The 20,337-nt window shown below is 37.6% G+C and overlaps 1 protein-coding gene across 4 annotated transcripts in view; it reads left to right on the top strand.

Moving 5' to 3' along the window:
• LRP6 (LDL receptor related protein 6) overlaps positions 1-20,337 on the top strand; it is a 178,694-nt gene that overhangs the window by 94,648 nt on the left and 63,709 nt on the right. For all 4 annotated transcript variants that reach the window (XM_005890037.2, XM_005890036.3, XM_070371106.1 and 1 more), the window contains 4 exons: positions 4,501-4,697; positions 6,405-6,536; positions 9,477-9,873; positions 10,935-11,106. In XM_005890037.2, coding sequence (XP_005890099.1) covers positions 4,501-4,697; positions 6,405-6,536; positions 9,477-9,873; positions 10,935-11,106 — 898 coding nt within the window. The remainder of the gene's footprint in view (positions 1-4,500; positions 4,698-6,404; positions 6,537-9,476; positions 9,874-10,934; positions 11,107-20,337) is intronic.

Raw genomic sequence — 20,337 nt, 5'->3', positions numbered from 1 at the left:
TTTTATATACATATATGCACACACACACAATATGTATAATAATATGTAAGATGTTTTCTTTAACATCTTGCAGAAAAACCCAAATGAACTTTTTAGTCAACCCAGTATGTTAATTATTTCTTAATAAAACAGAAAAAAATCACGAAAAAAGAAAAAATTCTTTATTTTCACCAGCTATTTCTGTTTCCTTATCGGTTCCGTTTATTCACTCTTGTGTTATTTCTAGTTGATAATTCATTGAAGTGACTTCTGACACTTTCGTTAGTTCTTTCACCTCAGTTTGAGGTTTTAAATTTTAAATTTTTGTTGTTCTTTTATCACTAGTATACTACTTTAAAGCATTTAAAGTATTTTGTAATAGGTTGTGAACTATTTGCTCTAGAGCCAGTTTTTCTGGCATATTTGTATTGTCCTTAGGGATGTTATTTTCTTTATTCTTTTTTGTTTTTAATATTAACTTTTTATTTCTTTGGCCACATCTGTGGCCTGTGGGATGTCAGTTCCCTGACCAGGGATTGAACCCGTGCCCCCTCCATTGGATGTACAGAGTCTTAACCACTGGGCCTCCAGGGAAGTGCCTTTAAAACTAACTTTTAAAATGGGGCTTGATCTTAATATATTTTTATATTTTCACATGAAATTGTTTTTCTGGAACTTGTTGAAGAAGGCAGAGTTTATCATAACTTCATTCACTTTACAGAAGTCTTGAGTGTGTGTGTTTGAAAAGTTGGCAGCTTGCTTGTGCAAACTCCTAGCTCTGTTTCCTTCTGCGAGTTTTTTCTGCACCTTATTTTCCATTATTTCTCTTGCACTGTCATCCTCACTTTCTTTCTGTTCCCTGTAGGTCGGATTGGGCCTTTGTCTGGAAGGGAGCTCTGTTGGGCCAGTGAGAGAGTTCCTTGTTAGTATGCCAGTCCCTTCCGTACCATCCATCCAGTCTTTGTATTCACTCACTCTCCAAGTGGCCAGAACCATTCCTTGTCAGCTGCTGCTCTCAGATTGGTTTGTGAAGCTTTCCATTGCTATCTGTTGTGTGTTCTCCTGGGCCTGGATCTGCCAAATGCCCTATTTTTTTCCTTCTGATTCCTCCTGCAGAAGTGCTGATGCTAATCAGATCTTACAGCTGTTGGTAGTTTTCCTTTCTGTGTCTAGGGTTTTGAAGTAATACCTTCTTACCTGTCTTGGTTGCAAGTGTTGTCCATGAGGTTTTGGTTTTCCTTCCTAGTTGTTCTGTTTTCCTGTGAAAGACTTGTAGAGATTTTTTTCAAACACTGTATACTGCTACCACTGTTGTCATATTTTTAGGTGTTAAGAAAACCTCACTGTGATGTGGAGAAACTCTTCTAAGGTTAGGTTCAGATGTCAGAATTTATCATAGTAGTACTTTGATGTGATTAAGTAGATTTGTTTCCTACACAGATGGGGAGTTCTGAGTCAGGGGCAGAGGACAACTTTCTGGGAGGAGGTCCAGAAACAGAAAGTGAATACAAGTGCACAGGTGTTTTATAAAGGGTAAGTCTGGTTGGTGCAGAATTTGAAAGAGGCACCTGTCAGCCGTAGAATCTGAAATAGACAGCAAGTGCACACCTGTACTTGGGATACTGGCGAGAATGAGCTCGTAAGAAAATGATGGGCAGGTAGAGGAGGTGATGCTTAGAGGTTGCCAGCACTAAAGCATAACATCACTTGGGGTTTTGGTTTCTTTCTTTTGGTACCCATTGTAGTGATCCACTTTTTAATTCCTGTTATAGTTGAGGCATACTACTGAAGAACTGGGCTTCAATCTTGCCTGCCACATTTGTTCTCACTATCCATGATCAACTCCTTCTTTTCACTTGAGTTTCCAGGGGAGTAGTCCCAACCAGAGAGAAGACAGGTGAAGACAGTGTACACTAATCTGTACTTTGAGGAACAGATCACCATTGGCTAGACAAATTACCAAAGAATATGACAATGAGTGATAGCCATCTTAGCTGTGCTTTTTGTTAATTTCATATTTCATTTAAAATGTTTCATTTTATCAGGCATTCACTGAGTATGTAATAATACTAATGAATCTAACTAATTCATACATACTGTATTGTGTGAGATCCTGGGAATATAAATAAGCCAAAGTCTAGTATTTACTTGACTCTAGTAAGCTTTTTATTGACTAGCACATGAAATGTTTACTAAACTTGTAAAATATTATCCCTGAATCAGAAATACTAAAATACTGAAAACAGACATCCTAAAGTTGAGGAGCCATTTATGAAATGTTTATTAAGTACCAAGCATAATGCCTAAATGCTTTTTGCCTAAATGCTTTTTCATATATTATGATTTAATCTTCACAGTAACTCAGGTTAGATTATCATCTTTTAATAACAGGTGAGGAAAACAGAATTTGTGGAAATAAGTTATTGTAATTGCAGGGGGACATTTGAACTCAGTTCTGTCTCATTTCTTGTTCGGTTGCCAGGTCAAGTCCAACTCTTTACAACTCAGCAGACTGCAGCACGCCAGGCTCATTTCTTATCAGTACATCAATGCTTTCAGTCAGGTTGTAAAATGCGTATATCTTTTAGAGAGGGATTTTGGCTATTGCTATCTGTTAATTCTTCTGTGTTAAGCTTATTAGAGTGAATTTTAACTTTTTATTTAATAGTATACAAAGGACTTAGACTTTTTTTCCTTCCCAAAGTCTTTCAAAGAACTGATAATGTAATTTCTGATACTTTAAGATGTCTAATGAAAGCCTAAGTAATTTCATCTTTAGTATTACTTATATTTCTCAATCATGTTACTTTACTTTCTTGGCAGCTGTTTATGTTTTACCATAATGAATTTTGGGATACTTAAGTGTAAAATATGCTGCTGCTGCTAAGTCACTTTAGTTGTGTCCGACTCTGTGCGACCCCGTAGACGGCAGCCCACCAGGCTTCCCCGTCCCTGGGATTCTCCAGGCAAGAACACTGGAGTCGGTTGCCATTTCCTTCTCCAATGCATGAAAGTGAAAAGTCAAAGTGAAGTCACTCAGTCCTGTCTGACTCTTAGCGACCCCATGGACTGCAGCCTACCAGGCTCCTCCATCCATGGGATTTTCCAGGCAAGAGTACTGGAGTGGGGTGCAAGCCTATTTAAATTTGAACTTGAACTATGGTATCACTCACATAGTAACAATCGTAAATGTTATAAAGCTGTTCATTTAAAAAGTGAAAGAAAGTCCACTTCAGAAGTAGACATCGTGACATTGTGACAGTTGTTATTGGGAAATGAGAGAGAAAGTAATATGCTAGGGAAGTGAGAGTTAAGAAAAGTGAGAGGAGAAAATTGTGGTGATGGGTGGCATAGTTGCGAGGTTTTAAAATAGAAAGTTTGTGAAACTAGTCATTCTAATCTTGAATTCAGTTATTGAAAAATCTGGCTCAAATTTTAAACACTTTAGGCTAGAATCATTCCGTGTAATTCTGCTTAGATGAAAATGATCTTACTGCTCTTTAATTTAGTATAGGTGGTCTGTTAGGTATTAGAAATCATCAGATAACCTTACGGACCGAAAAGTTGGATTGTCTTTGAGTGTGTTATCCTTTATTTCTCTTTAATTGCTTACATTTTCCTCTTTCTCTCCTCGCTGAGTGATTTATGAAAATATTAAGATTTGGTATTACGAAAATATCAAAGCATTTATTTTCTTAATTTATTACTGTGGCTTAAATGTGATTTATTCATTATTCAAGAATTTTCTTATTTACATAACTCTCCATGAGACTGCACAGTTCTGTGTCTTGAGTACTGGTCAGGCTGTCTACCTCTCCTTCCATATAGTTAGGATTGCTTATGAATTTGGGGATCTGCTTTGTCTCTTGAACACATTCAGCCAGTGGTTGGGCTTCCTCTTTGCCCCTTGGCTTGTGGGGATGAAGTAACCATACAGCAGAAAGCCAGCTAAGATGATCATTTGCTGCAGCTAATCTGGGCTTTGCAGAGAGAACTCTCCCAGAATGCCTTTCTAGCCTCATGTGCATGTTTTTACTCTTCACTTATGAAAGCCATAAAAAGTGACCGAAGAAATAGGCTCAGATTATTTGTTCTTCCACATCAAGAAGGGAGAAACTTACTGCTAATTAAAACTACTTCCCAGTGACTTCTTCAAACCCTGGGATTTTTCATGTTGCTGGCCTTCCTCCTTCTGATGACATGAATCATGTGGGAGGGTGGGAGATGGGAACCGACAGCAGTGTTGGTACGTTAGCTCTCACTCGTCTGCTTGCAGTGCGCCTGGCGCCCGGTGCCAAGCTAGAAACCGTTCTTGATTGGGGAATTTGCACACCATGAACTCAAATAAATTTGAATTTACTCTGTGACTATTTTTCATAGGTGTATTTGACCTTAAGGTACGTGTTATCCAGGATTTGTATGTGTTAATGTGGACTACAAGACCATTTCAGTGGGAGCAATAAAGTTTAGATTAAAAAAGAAAATTTAGAAATGTTTGCGCTTTTCTCTTTGGGTTACTAGGCAGGCGGTGGTTAAAGGTTCCCTTCCACATCCTTTTGCCCTGACGTTATTTGAGGACACATTGTACTGGACTGACTGGAATACACATTCCATTTTGGCTTGCAACAAGTACACTGGCGAGGGTCTGCGTGAAATCCATTCTAACATCTTCTCTCCCATGGATATACATGTCTTCAGCCAACAGAGGCAGCCAAATGGTAAGTGATCTTGATTTTTAAATTGCAAGTTGGAATAGCTTTGTAGCCCTCTGATGTCTGGCTTTAGTGAGGGGGCAAGAGGAGAGAGGATGTATTCAGAGTGGGAAGGAATAAAAAATTGGGAAAATGTCAAAATTCAAGGTAGACAATAGTCTAAACCATTTGTAGCTTAGTATCTATCGCTGCAGACCACCTCAGCCCTTTGTTTTAGTCTGGGGTTATGAAGGTAAAGAAGAGAGAGGAAAAAAAAAATTGAGATAGCTCATATATTAAGATTCTGTGCAAATACATTTTGTATTCATATTATTTCTCACTAATGAGTGATTTCGTCCATTGTATGTTTAGAAACAGACACTTTCCTTGAATGGAAACCTCTTAATTATTAATTAATGTAATTATTAATGTAACTGGTTCATTTAAGTACCTCAGGTTGCTTCAGTAAAGTACTTGCTTATCCCTTTTCTGTGTATATCTCCCCCTCCTTTTTCTTCTGTTTCTGGTCACCCTTTATAATGATTTGGACTGTGACTGCTGACAACAGTTTCTTGCAAGAGAATGTTAAGTGTTTGGCACTTGTGTGTAAATAAATGTCTGACATGTGTCTGAGTGTATTTCAGATTGTATTCCAGAGCCAAAAATGCAGGGCTTTTGGATTATGCATTACTTTGTATTAGCTCTTTCCATTTAAGGGGAGATAGTCAAATATTGAATGTGTCATATTGGAATCCAGTGATCATGAGTTCATAAAAATGTTTTAAAATGTTTGTGTTACTCTTTTGTAAAAAAAAAAAAAAAAAAATGTTAGTCACTTGTATAAATGTCTTATTCTCATTGTTGGCTTTTTAATGGCACTGTTGATCCTTTATGTTTTACTTGTTTGAGAATTTGCAGTTATCTGTGATACTGCCTTTTATCTTTCATATTTTTTGTTTCCATGTTGATTTTTCTCTGAATATTGTTTAAATTCATCCTTTTCTATTGTTTCTTCAGATTTTCTAATTAATCTCTGGTTCTGAGTTTCCCCTTTTAAAATCCATAATGCTTACCTTTTCCATGTAAATCTTTTCCACAGTGTGGCTTTTCTTAACTCTCCGTGCCTCCACCACAGACATTCCCTTCTCTGTGCTCATTCAGCTTTTATTGTTGTTAGTCAAATCTTAACTTCAGTTACTCTGATCACCTTCCTATTTCACACAGTGTACAGCCTCCAAGCTTTCATTCGTGTGGTTTTACCACACTTAAATGTCCTCCTGTCTGTCCTTCCTGTCTTTCAAGGCTTCTGCCATGCCTGTATCTACTATGAAGCTTTTCTTCAGTTCTCCAATCTGTTAGTGCTTTATTTCCCATTGACTCTATACTTACTTACAGTCTGAATGTGCAAGATCTCAATTTCGTTGTTCTGTAGTATTTTCCATTATTACTGTTCTTGAATTTTGGCTTACTGGCTAGATTGCAAGCTCTTTTGGGGCAGGGACAGCCTGCTTTACTTCTTGTGTATTCCTCTTTGAATACAGAATGCTAAGTAGATTTTTCACTGTTTAATTCCCTTCCTTGCAGATGGTCTGGTCGTCAAGCACCCAGATGACATTTGGTAATAATTTGGTTTATCAGAGGTGCTTATGTTATGGTCGTTAACCTTTGTGTACCTAGAGTGGGGGAGGTCATCCATAATCATTGGTATTAATCAGTGTGATTTATATTTGACAGCTACAAATCCATGTGGAATTGATAATGGTGGTTGTTCCCACTTGTGTTTGATGTCTCCAGTCAAGCCTTTTTATCAGTGTGCTTGCCCAACTGGGGTCACACTCCTGGAGAACGGAAAAACCTGCAAAGATGGTAAGAAGTTGGTTGCCAAGAAGGAAGAATTTTAGATAGCAGTTGGGATTCTATATGGTTATTTTATTTCTCTATAATAAGCTCTGTAAGTTACAGTGCTTTGGGAGACTAGTCACTTAATCCCTCAGTCTTCACAGTTGCCTATGTAATAGGAGTGTTTTGCATTTTATGGCATCTCTTGAATGTTGTTTTATAAATTATTTTAGTATTTTAGCTGAATTTTTAACATGCAATTTTTTGGGGAAAAAATAGGTGCCATTTCTCTTCTTTGTTAGATCTCAGTCATGAATATCACAGTTGCTTCTTGTGGAAATGAATATTCTCATAAAGAATATATTTTTAACAAGTAACATTTGTAAATAAAGAACCTTTGCAAGGAAAAGATGTATATTAAACTTTTAATTATAAAGACTATCATGGGATAGATACATTTTCTGAAAAATGATTGAATGATATTTTTAATTGCCTTTTAACAATAGAGAAGTGCCTTCAGAAGAAGAAAAGAATTCCTTATTGTTCTGCTCAAAGCAGCCTGTTGCTGTACTTAACCACCACACTGCCTCTTCTCCTTGCTCTCAGTTCCCTGTAGAGAGGGCATGTTGGAGAAATGTTCTGATTTAGGACATTTCAAGGTCCTTCTGGTTTGGGAGAATGCCAGTTCTCTTTTTCTTCTTAAAGAGAATGTTGTTCTTCATTCTTAACCCTATGGATCACCATCTGGTTCTCTAGCCACAAGACCTGGTAAGAAAATTGTATGTAGCAGTGGCTTCTTTATCTAACTCTGAAAAGTAGAAGCCTTTATTTAGGAGTCGGTTAGAGTTCCTTGCCTGGAGAATCCCAGGGACATGGGCTTCCATCTATGGGGTCGCACAGGGTCGGACACGACTGAAGCGACTTAGCAGCAGCAGCAGTAGAGTTTCTGGCAAGGGGATCAGGGAGTCAGAGAGATGGGATTGAGTTGGTATACAGGGTATTTGTCATGACTTGGCATTGATAAATTATCCTCCTGGTCAGAGGTGAAACTGGCTGATTCTTGTGACACGTTTCCATGGCAAACAATAATTTGGTTTCAATTTAAAACAAAAGGTTTATGTAATGTTGCTTTTTTGTTAAAAAATGTAGACTTTAAAATAGTGGATTTATTTTAGCCATAGTGGTCTGTTTACAGCCTTAGAGCAGTGCAAATGTACCTGTTTAATGAGCATCTTAATTTCAGATATACATTTGGCATGTAGTAGCCTTAAGTTTGGAGAAGGCAATGGCACCCTACTCCAGTACTCTTGCCTGGAAAATCCCATGGACAGAGGAGCCTGGTGGGCTGCAATCCATGGGGTCGCTAAGAGTCAGACACGACTTCACTTTGACTTTTCACTTTCATGCATTGGAGAAGGAAATGGCAACCCACTCCAGTGTTCTTGCTTGGAGAATCCCAGGGATGGGGGAGCCTGGTGGGCTGCTGTCTATGGGGTCGCACAGAGTCGGACACGACTGAAGCGACTTAGCAGCAGCAGCAGCCTTAAGTTAACTATTTTGTTTTGATCCCCTTGCCAAATTAACAGCTTCACTTTCTAAGACTTCTTTGTTTGAAGAGTTTATGGCTGGCTCCTTTTGGTAGTTAGCGGAGGCAGTGAATTTTATAAAGTTATTCCTACTTGGTGTCCACTGTGGCATTTAGGGCTGTATTCTCTCCAAGGTAGGGTTTATTTATAATTAATCCATGAGTCAAAAAGCTGATGCTGAGAGCTTCTTCTCTCCTTAATTTTTTCTACTATGATTCCAGATTAATGCTTGAAGTTTAATATCAGTATTTTCTTTCAGACTCATTTCTTTGTTTGGGAATCGTTTTCCAGATGTCAACTTGCTTGCTGTCTTTTTGTTAGCTTTTATATAATGTTAGATGATTTTTTGCTAGTGGTTGACTTGAGCATTTAAAATCAAAACAAACAAGATTGAGGTAATGTTCTCATTCTGAGCTGTATTTTTATTGATTGCTGCTTTGGTTTTAAAACACTTCATAAATAAATCTGTTTTTAAAAACTCAGTGAAATAAAAATTAAAGAGTTTATTAGAAAATAATGTATTAGCTAGTATTTATTGAGTACTTTTGTATTTGGTACATTTTTGAGTTTTATATTTATTTCCTCTAAGTCTCTCAGCAACCCTATGAGATATCGATGAAGATATCAGGCTTAGAGAGATGAGGTGTTTTGCCTGACTTTGTATAACTGCTTGAATCGGTTCTGTTAAATGCACAGGTCTCACCTTGAACCACTGGGTCACATTTATTTGGTTACCTCCCCTCACATTCCCTCTCTCTTCTGCTACTGTTTGCTCCTCCATAGCCTCTTTTGTCCTTAGTTCTGTCAGACATTGCCCTATAGTTCTTTTTGTTAAAACAACTTTACCGAGGTAATTTACATATCATAAAATTCAGCCTTTTCAAGTGTATAATTCAGTGATTTTTAGTCAGTTTACAGAGTTGTGCAATCATCACAATCCATCCAATTTTAGAACATTCTCATTAATAACAAAAGATCCTTGTCCTGGATTCCTTACCTTTTTAAACGTCTTTCTTGAACAAAGGACATATATCTTATACTTCCTCTAATATTTAGCTACTTAGCTTCTTAGTCATTACTTAGTTATATTCATTTGACCTTTAAGTGGCTGTTCTTAATTCCAGGGGCTATGTAATGAATGAAGCCAGAGAGAGAATCAGACGTTGTTTTGGAGAGTTCAGCCATTACAGAGCATGACCTCTTAGTCCAGCTCTTCCTGTTTTACTGCATTACTTTCTATTCTACCCAAAATAGACCCTAGTATCCTTTTATACTCATTGCTTTTCAGTTCCTGAAAAAGTTCTGCATTCTTTATTTAGAGACTAAATTTGGCCTGTGGGTTTCCATTTTTTCTTCATTGTTTTTCCCTTTGTTGTTCTAGGTGCCACTGAATTACTGCTTCTAGCCCGAAGGACAGACTTGAGACGCATTTCTTTGGATACACCAGATTTCACTGACATTGTTCTACAGTTAGAAGACATCCGCCATGCCATTGCCATAGATTATGATCCTGTGGAAGGCTATATCTACTGGACTGATGATGAAGTGAGGGCCATACGCCGCTCCTTCATAGATGGATCTGGCAGTCAGTTTGTGGTCACTGCCCAAATTGCCCATCCTGATGGTATTGCTGTTGATTGGGTTGCCCGAAATCTTTATTGGACAGACACTGGCACTGATCGGATAGAAGTGACAAGGCTCAACGGGACCATGAGGAAGATCTTGATTTCAGAGGACTTAGAGGAACCCCGGGCTATTGTGCTAGATCCCATGGTTGGGTAAGAGGCTCTACTGACAGAAAATTTTGCCAGGGGTTTCTATTTCCGCAGGTACCCAAAACATTGACAAAAACAACATGAAGTATATGTTGCTTTCCAATAAATAGTTCTTTAATGACTGTGCATTTTTAGAATACAGTGATTGGAATAAAACCTCAAGTTAATGAATTGCTAGTTTTTTCCCCTGAATGTTTTTAATACGTTTTCTTTCTAAATTAAGTCCATACTTGCTGACTTTGGGTGTTGGCTGCAGATTTTGCCAAGGTTGTATCATGACCATGAAAAATATGGAGAGAAATTGTTTTCAGAACTCTTTCTCTTCCTCTAGAAAATTTAATTTCATCTCATTTTCAGTACTTCTAGGATGATTTGGTAAAGAATATGTTTCTTTTTAAATGTCCCTAAATATATGAATGGCCTGATTTCTAAAACTTGGTCAGGATGTGCAGCTATATGCCTGGTCTGTCTTCCTTTTTTTTTTTTTTTTTTGGCTATTACACCCTGACCATGATCCATGGAAACACAGCTTTCTACATACTCATCAACGTTATTTGTTAATGTGAGATTCATCCTGAGGGTGAACATAATGACAGATTATTACACTTCAGTGCATGCCAATGCCTTTGAGCCCCTTAAACTTTCAGGAGCCACAAGAATCAGTGCTACGAGAAGAGTTAGTTATTTGGGGAAATTGGTTTTCCATCTGAATATTACTACTGGGATAACCTTTTTTTTTGTCAGAGATAATAAGCTAGCAAGAGAGAGAAGATTGTTCCTGGTAAGGAACACAAAAAAACCTAAACATAGAATCTCATTATTGGAAGGCATTTTTCATTATCAGTCCTAGAAAACACTGTTTGATCTGAAAAAATTTTTTACAAGCTTATACACTGCAATGATAAATGTCTTAAACAGACTCTTTGTATGTTTTAAATCTTGTTTTTCCTTCTGTAGATGTTAACTGGTAACCAGTGTACAAAAGGGTTGGATCTCACCTTCAGGATATCTGAAATTTACAGTTTATTGTCCGTTTTTAGCTCATACTCTGTATACTTCTGTAGGTACATGTATTGGACTGACTGGGGAGAAATCCCGAAAATTGAGCGAGCAGCTTTGGATGGTTCTGATCGAGTAGTGTTGGTTAACACTTCTCTTGGTTGGCCAAATGGTTTAGCCTTGGATTATGATGAAGGCAAAATATACTGGGGAGATGCCAAAACAGACAAAATTGAGGTTTGTTTCTTGCTTTTTCACTTTAAAACCACTTTTATAAGGGTTTTTGAGTTGATGGTGATCTGATGCAGATATTCTTGTCTCTTCACTGGGTTGCCAGAGGTGTCTTATATTTTAATCAACCTTTAGGATTATAGGAATTAACATCTTTTCTTCCAACTCACCAGAAGATTTCTGAGTTAAACTTACATGAGAAATAGGTGTTCATCTATTTCTAGTCTAAAAAGCTTATGTGAATGATTTTTCTCATTATGGGTAAAACCACTGCCTGAATTTCCTAGGGGTAGTTTGCGCAAATCAGATGTTAAATAAGCTTGATACTGGAAGAGCTGGTAGTCATTGTCAGGAAAACAAAGCATACTCTTTGTTGGTGTTGGGGAAGTTTGTGGTATATATTAACTATTAAGATGGTTACATGCAAACTGTTTTTAAATTGATTTATGAGCTATGTGGGAGAAAAATTAATTAGCCAGGGCTTGAGGGAAAATATTTAACAAATCACAGAACTACGTTGGGGCAGTCAGAATAGAATTATGGTGGAAACAGCCACTATATGTGAGTATTTTATTACTTTGTTTTGTAAAGGGTGAAAATCCCTGATAATGAATGTGAAGTCTGAATTCTACAACTTTAAATTGGGCTCTGCTAGAGGTCTTGTGGGTCACATACTTAAAACAGAGTTTTGATCACAGTGTTTCTTTGGAGAACACATGATTTCATATAAGGTGTAGGTTTGAATGGCTCTTCAAAGCCACGGCACGCATCTCGTAATAGATAATTTGGGCTATAGAGCAGTTACTTTAGAAAGGTAATTCTTGGGAGTGACAGGGACTCTCAGGGAATAATGAGATAAAGGGCCTTCGTTTCAGGTTGGAATCTTGGAATAGGAAAAAAAACCCATTCCACTGGGCTTAAGTCCTGAAAACCATCTTCTGCTCTTGCAGCTGGTTTCCATTAATAGAAAACTTCACAAAGACTTGACTATACAAATGTCTTCCCTGTTGTTAGTGTTTCACTGCCCTCACCCCCTCTAAATCCATGTTAGTGTTGAAATTTTTAGCAGCTGGAGTGCAGTGCTGCTGAGACAGAGGTTGTGAGTTTACTTTTCAGACAGGCCATGAGCATCATTGGGGTACAGATTATACACCATTCCCCTCCAGTTCACGAATTGCGAATTGTTGATCCACCCTGGACTCTCCATGAGTGTATATGTGTTACTACTCTTAGAAAAACAGTTTTGGCCCATGTGTCCCAGAGGACTGTGTGTACATAAGGCAGGAGCACATAGTTTACATCAGAGAAGAGAACGTGATTTTTTATTTCATAGGGATTTTAAAAATTCCCTATTTGATCTTATCTTTCTTAGCTTATTATGACTGTTTCAATTCAGTTCAGTCGCTCAGTCGTGTCTGACTCTTTGCGACCCCATGAATCACAGCACGCCAGGCCTCCCTGTCCATCACCAACTCCCGGAGTTCACTCAGACTCACGTCCATCGAGTCAGTGATGCCATCCAGCCATCTCATCCTCTGTCATCCCCTTCTCCTCCTGCCCCCAATCCCTCCCAGCATCAGAGTCTTTCCCATTGAGTCAACTCTTCGCATGAGGTGGCCAAAGTACTGGAGTTTCAGCTTTAGCATCATTCCTTCCAAAGAAATCCCAGGGCTGATCTCCTTCAGGATGGACTGCTTGGATCTCCTTGCAGTCCAAGGGACTCTCAAGAGTCTTCTCCAACACCACAGTTCAAAAGCATCAATTCTTCGGCGCTCAGCCTTCTTTATAGTCCAACTCTCACATCCATACATGACCACAGGAAAAACCATAGCCTTGACTAGATGGACCTTTGTTGGCAAAGTAATGTCTCTGCTTTTGAATATGCTGTCTAGGCTATGTTAGGTCACTTTATTTAGAGAAATTTATTTGAAATCACAAGAAGTCAAGAGATTCAGGTAGAAAAATGGGAATTTATGGAGGTTCTGAATGACAGTGTTTAAGAGTAAAAATGCATACATATCATATAACAATATAGAATATTTTACAGGATTTATTTTCTTATATTGTGGGAAGTGCAGTAGGTCTAAAAATTAGGGTTAATTTTGGCCTCTTGAGCTGTGTATATGTATTAATATATGTGATGTCATTTGCTTTCTCACTTCCTTTTTCTTCCTTGAGTTGTACCATCATCCTTAAACTTTTCCTTTCAGATCTGCTTCTCTTCTTCCAGGTTTCAGTCAGTTCAGTTCAGTTGTTCAATTGTGTCAGACTCTTTGTGAAACCCCATGGACTGCAGCACTCCAGGCCTCCCTGTTCATCACCATCTCCCAGAGTTTACTCAAACTCATGTCTGTTGAGTCAGTGATGCCGACCAACCATCTCATCCTCTGTCGTCCCCTTCTCCTCCTGCCCCCAGGCCCTCCCAGCATCAGGGTCTTTTCCAATGAGTCAGCTCTTCGCATGAGGTGGCCACAGTATTGGAGTTTCAGCCTCAGCATCAGTCCTTCCAGTGAACACCCAGGAGTGATCTCCTTTAGGATGGACTGGTTGGATCTCCTTGCAGTCCAAGGGACTCTCAAGAGTCTTCTCCAACACCACAGTTCAAAACCATCAATTCTTTGGCAGTCAGCTTTCTTCCAGGTTTATTGGAACACAACTGCTATTTGTTCTTTGTTCTCTTTTTGACAGATTGTTCAGGGTTGGTGATACATCTGCTTCTACCAAATCATACACACAAAGACCTCCCCTTGTTTTTTCCCCTGGAGATTCTGATGAAGTTTCCCTAATTGAGCATTCAATGCATTTGTAATTTTAATTACAATTACAGTATAAAAAAAATTTTTTTTTTTTTTTTTACAGATGCATCTGGGAAATAGAGCTGATACTGTTATCTAAAACTGCTGGTATATGACAAACTAAGGAAAGAGCACAGCTGTCCATCTAAATCAGTTTTGCATAAGTGAGGAAGAAAAACTGTTAGGTTCCTACTCTGAGATAAGTAGTGATTATAGGAGCAGCTGTGACCCCAGCTTTTCATCTTGTCTTACTTGATAGTAGGTCGACTAAAACTTTTGGGAAGATACATAATTTTAAAAATGCTCTCTTTTCTTAGATTACTTGCTGGCTAGCAAGTAATCAACTTATCCTTAGTGCTCATCTGACCTAGTCTAGGTCACATGCTCCTTGCTAGTCCCCTTCTCTTTAGAAAGCTTCCCCTCTTCTTCTGTCATGCCTAAGAATGAAAGGTGCTTTTTCCTGGGAGTATAAGAAAATAGTAAATTACAGTGGTAGTGGCCCTGTTCTCTTCTGGAAGACGTCAAGTTTACCTGGGTTGTATGTTTCCAGTACATTTGGGAATTAAAAATAGGGGTTTGGTAAATGATCACGTAGCACTGTAAGGCATAGTAAGCTCTTGTGTTTTGCGTGGATCTTATGGGAAGAGCTCAAAATGTTAATTCAGTTATGCTCTCTGCTCCCTCAGTGGAGATTACTTAGATCAGGTTCTCACTCACTTCTTTTGGTAAGTGGTGATGTAACCAGGTGCTGGATATGTTGGGGAGCTAAGTCTGAGGATTGGGGGAAACCAGAGAAAATTAATAGGGAGCTTTGGATTTCAGACTTCATTTCTGTTGTCCAGAGTTGCAAGAAAAAATAAATAGGTTTACCTGAGATTTATAACCAACTTCCGCAGAGAGCAATGCTGTATAGTGAAGTGCTAATGATGTCTTTTTTTTTCTTCCTTTCTTTTTTAAAAAAGACGATCATCGTATTGACTGGTGCTTTAAGAATGTTCCTGTGAGTGTATGTCTGATTTTCGTATTTGTGAACTGATAGGGACCACTTAACTGTAGGTACTTGTTTATGTTTCTTCATTATGCTCAAATCATTTCATCACCTTTTACACACAGGCTTCTAGTTTACTTGTCTGCACTGGGGTCCCCTCTACCCTCCACTCAGGTGTTAGAATAATAAATACTGAAATACTTTCTGATAGTAAATACTAAAGCATTAGCCAAAAAGGTTGTTTCTTTTTTCTGGTAGGTGACATTAAACAAGCCTTAATTTCTGTTTTGTAAGGCCTTACAGTAGGCAGAAGCACATTGTGTCTTAACAATATTCTCATGTTTCTTGATCCACCTAATGCCAAAAGCATTAAGCATTTGTTGCACTACTGGCCTGCAGTATTGCTTACCAATAGTGAAGACATATCAGAGAAAATTTATAAGTTTAAAATATTTATATAAAATTAAGAATATACTGTTAGCTTATATTTTCTTGAGGATGATTTTTACATACCAGTTTAACTTGACATTACTAATGTGATTTCAATCACTGGTTTTATTGAAAATAATAATACTGTCATAGCGATTTTAGTATTAAAATCTCTGAGATTTTCTCATGATTTATTTTCTCAGTATATACTTGTTATTTTTTTTTCCCCTTTTTATTTCAGAGCTTATGCTGACAAATGCAGCAAGAGCTAGTGGAGATAAAGGTTTTTCTGATCTATGTCAAAGACATGTAGAATTTTTTTTCAAATCTCTTATTATAAATTTCGCTATTTTAGAGAATACAGCGTCCATAGATAGTTTCTCCAAAATCTAGTTATGCCTGGCACAATTCAGTTGGGAAAGAGAAACAGAGATTATTAGAACCTTGAGTACCAAGGAACTTTTGAATAAAGAGGGTATTATTGTGTAGGATGTGTACTGAAAACTTGGCCTTTGGTGAATGTTCTGTTTCATAGTCTTAAGCCTGAAATTGCAGGGCTACATTTTCCTCTCATGACAGCTTCCTCTATTTAATCAGTACTCTTATAAAGAAATTTGTTTCCCAAGTATTCAGATTTCTTTTTAAAGTAATTTCTTTGTCTGGCATCTTTAGCCTGAGTATTGTGAAAGTCTGTTGAAACACACAAGGACCATTTATGATGGTTTTCCTTATTGTTTGTTTCTTAGATTAATTGCTCCTTAAGAAATTATAATAATCTAATCATTATTGGGTTAATCATCTCATCTGTTGAGGTAAAGCTCTCCTGAGTATATGACAAGTACCAACAAGTTCTTCCTTTTAAATCTTTGCCAGTTTATAACACTGATCTGTAAAATTTATTTTACTTCTAGTTTTAGAAAAAGGTTCAAGATAATGAACTTAAATAATCTGAATCTTTGCCCATTCCTACTACTTTACCATAGTATATATGTATGTGAATATGTAGATTTTTTCCCCGTGTATTCTCAACATTATACTGATAAATTCCACTGTTAGATTCCTTAGCTCAACAGAACACCTGGATTTGGGGCCTGTATTCATAGAGTTGTAAACATGATGCTCTCCCATTATATTTCTTCTGTTTGGGATGTATCTTAATGATTATGTACATCTTTAAGCTTCTGTATGAAAATTACCTGTTTCATACCTATATGAAAGTTGATGTACATTTCTAACAACATTTTTAAACTTGTTTCTACAATCTGCAGTAGGCAGAGTAGTACATCATCCAATTATAAGCTCTGTCATCTCATTATCCACTCTACTTTGGCTCTAAAGTAATTATTGCACATATTTATGATGAGAGAAACTTGCTTGATGATAGATGTAATCATACTTTTCCTGAACTGCTGCAACAGACCCGTGAGTCTCACCAGGCAAGATGCATTTACCTCACTTTGGAGTTAGAATAATTTTATCCGTGTAAATTAGGATAATCTGATACACGTTGGTACTTAGAAAGCATTTTAGTGACCAAGTTTGAACTTGCACTTGTATCATTTTTTAAATATTATCGTATTACACATTTTCATCTCATGTTTTGGTATTAAGCCGTTTAATATGTGGGGAGCTGTTTTTAGTTACCGTCTGATTATTTTGGCAAGTGCCTGTTTTGTCCCTTTGGTTTCTCTACCCCTGTAGTAGGAGTGCTGACTTTCAGTGTCCCACTTTCTTGAGAAGAGAGGTCAACCTCTTTACAATTTATAACAGTTTTTAGTTCTTATGGAGGTAATCTCTAGATCTTTATTGAATCCTTTTGTGATATTGGACCTAGTTCTCACATGATCTTGCCATTTACCTGGGTGACTATAGATAATTCACATAATTGCTGGTCTTTGTATTTTGACCATTGAGATAATTTGAAGCTGATGATATTGACGTTCCTTCCAGCTTTAACATTTTCTGGTGCTTTTTATACTAATTGCATATCATAGGGTAAGAACAAATAAAGCATTTTGCTTGGGAGAATTGCTAAGAAGGAATGTATATCACAGATGACATGACTTTTTTTTTTTTCTTAAAATTTTTCCTTATATACTGTGCCTGTAATTCCTCTCACCTAAGGAAAACTTGGCGTATTGGAGGTTCAGTATCTTTGTAACTCAGTTTTACTGATATTAACTTCTGGTAAGCTATTCATTTAGATTTTGCATTGACCTCTGTGCGGACTACTTCATTATTAACATGTGTGACGGGTTTAAATAAATGTTGAAAGCTGTTGTTTGAAGCTTGCCAAATATGTAGATGTTAATTGAGTCCATGTAAAACATTTTTCAGGCGGTTATTTCCCTGTAGCTTGGAAGCTATTATATATACTTTAAATGGGGTCACAGAGATTTTATTTTTATTGTTATTAGATTTGGAAAGGGTAAACAGTCATATAAATAGCAAGGACCACAATTTTGGGACTTCTTGGGAGGGAATTTGCAAAACATTGAACAGTGTTAACAATGACAAGCATTTTCACCTTAAGTTATCACCAGCTATTTAAGGAATTTGTGTAATAGTCATTCCTAAAGTTATCCATAATGAGCAAAGGATTCACCTTCAGTCTGTCCCGTCCCCCCCCCACTTTAAATGTAGTTTTCAGTTTTAAATGTTAAGAATGTTATAAAGCAGGCCCTGTTAATTTTTTGGTTGAACTCTGAGTTCCCAGACTCTTCATTCATTGTACTGTGATTGTTTTTTTGGTAGATATGATCTGAAATAATAATCTCAGGGAAGGAGTTAGAATCCCTTTTATTGTGCTGAGATTTTCAGTAGACTAGTGTTTTGTTATTTCATTTGTTATTTTGAACTTCTGAAATCTTCCAGGATTGTAGTTAGTAAGTAGGACTGAAATTAGAGGCTTTGCTATTAATCTAGCCCTTGCTCAGACTTATTTAGTTTTGTTGTTCATTCATTTTTGATTTTGGATTGGTTTATGACTTGGTTTTTATGTCTGGTTGAGATTTATAATACTATTTTTGTGTTAGTTACAGTGTTGTTCTTAAAATATGGGGGAGAAAACCCCAAACTCTTCTGGGTTACAATGGATTTCATTAGTCTGCAGATAGTAAGGAAACGGTATTTCATGTGTTTTCAGAGTATCATTGTCTTTGGGGAAAAAAGCCATGTTCAGACAGTTTAGATATTATCATCAGATGGTTTCTGGATACTTCCCTATACTCAAGCAAACATTTATTTTCTCTAACCCAGGTTTCGTTTCTTAAACTGGAGCAGTGCTTGGTGCTTTCTGATTAGCTTCTTTTATTTGCCAAAGGTCATAGAGCTTTCTACTTAGAAAGAAAACAATAGAATTCAGGTTTCCTGTACAATACTTTTTGTGTTGAGTTCTGCTGCCTGTTTGTTTTTGAAATAATTGCAGACTTCAACAAAAAATTGGCAAGAGTAGTAAAACTTTCACCCAGATTTGTTTTATATACTCAGAGAATAGTGATCACCAGGAAATGAACGCTTACACCATTTCCATTATTCCTATTATATTAATTGAAATTCTCTCATAAGGAAGAGGTTTCCCCTTTCCTATTTATTCAGTTATTCATGTATATTTGTACATACATATTTCTATATATATGAGCCCATGGATGTTCAGTTTATTCCACAGGTTACATTCCATTGTCATCATTATGTTGTTGCAAAGATTATCCCAGAATTGGCAATAGGAGTACCATCAAGGTGATTCCATGTTCTTTTCACATGTGTCCTTTTTTTTTTTTTTAATTGTGGTGAAAAACACATAACATAAAAGCTACCACCTTAACCATTTTAAAACATACAGTGGTGCTAATTATATGTGCATTATTGTTCAAGATCTCTCGAACTTTCTTATCTTGCAAAACTGAATCTCCATTCCTATTGAACAACTCCTGGCAAACACCATTTTACTTTCTGATTCTCAGGATTTCATTACTTTAGATAACTCGTCTAAGTGGAATTACGCAGTTGGAAGGAAAGTTATGACCAACCTAGATAGCATATTAAAAAGCAGAGACATTACTTTGCCAACAAAGGTTCATCTAGTCAAGGCTACGGTTTTTCCAGTGGTTATGTATGGATGCGAGAGTTGGACTGTGAAGAAAGCTGAGCACCAGAGAATTGATGCTTTTGAACTGTGGTGTTGGAGAAGACTCTTGAGAGTCCCTTGGACTGCAAGGAGACCCAACCAGTCCATTCTAAAGGAGATCAGCCCTGGGATTTCTTTGGAAGGAATGATGCTAAAGCTGAAACTCCAATACTTTGACCACCTCATGTGAAGAGTTGACTCAATGGAAAAGACTCTGATGCTGGGAGGGATTGGGGGCAGGAGGAAAAGGGGACGACAGAGGATGAGATGGCTGGATGGGATCACCGACTCAATGAACGTGAGTCTGAGTGAACTCCGGGAGTTGGTGGTGGACAGGGAGGCCTGGCGTGCTGCAGTTCGTGGGGTCGCAAAGAGTTGGACACAACTGAGCGACTGAACTGATTGATACCTTTTTGTGACTGGCTGTATCTCATGTAGCATAATGTCCGCAAGGTTCATCCATGTTTGTGTCATGTGATAGGATTCCCATCATTTTTTTAGGCTGAATAATATTCCATTTTATGCCTATACTACATTTTCTCTAACCATTCATCTTTTGATGGGCATTTAAGTTGGTTCCACCTCTGGGCTATTGTGAATAACCATACCACAATAAATATGAGGTGCAGATACCTCTTTGGGATCGATCCCATTTTGCAATCTGTACCAGAAGTAGGACTTTAATTTTGTAAGGAGTCCCCATCATTTTAAACTCACTTTTTTGAAACAACAGTATAGTCCAGCTTTCTCTTATTTCCCGTGCCAAGAAGCCATGGTTCTTTTTAATGGCACCCCACTCCAGTACTCTTGCCTGGAAAATCCCATGGACGGAGGAGCCTGGTAGGCTCCAGTCCATGGGGTCGCTAAGAGTCGGGCACGACTGAGCAACTTCACTTTGA

Source organism: Bos mutus, chromosome 5, assembly GCF_027580195.1.
Source record: "Bos mutus isolate GX-2022 chromosome 5, NWIPB_WYAK_1.1, whole genome shotgun sequence".
In the NCBI taxonomy this organism is placed as follows: Eukaryota; Metazoa; Chordata; class Mammalia; order Artiodactyla; family Bovidae; genus Bos; species Bos mutus.
This window is presented reverse-complemented; position numbering and strand designations above follow the sequence as displayed.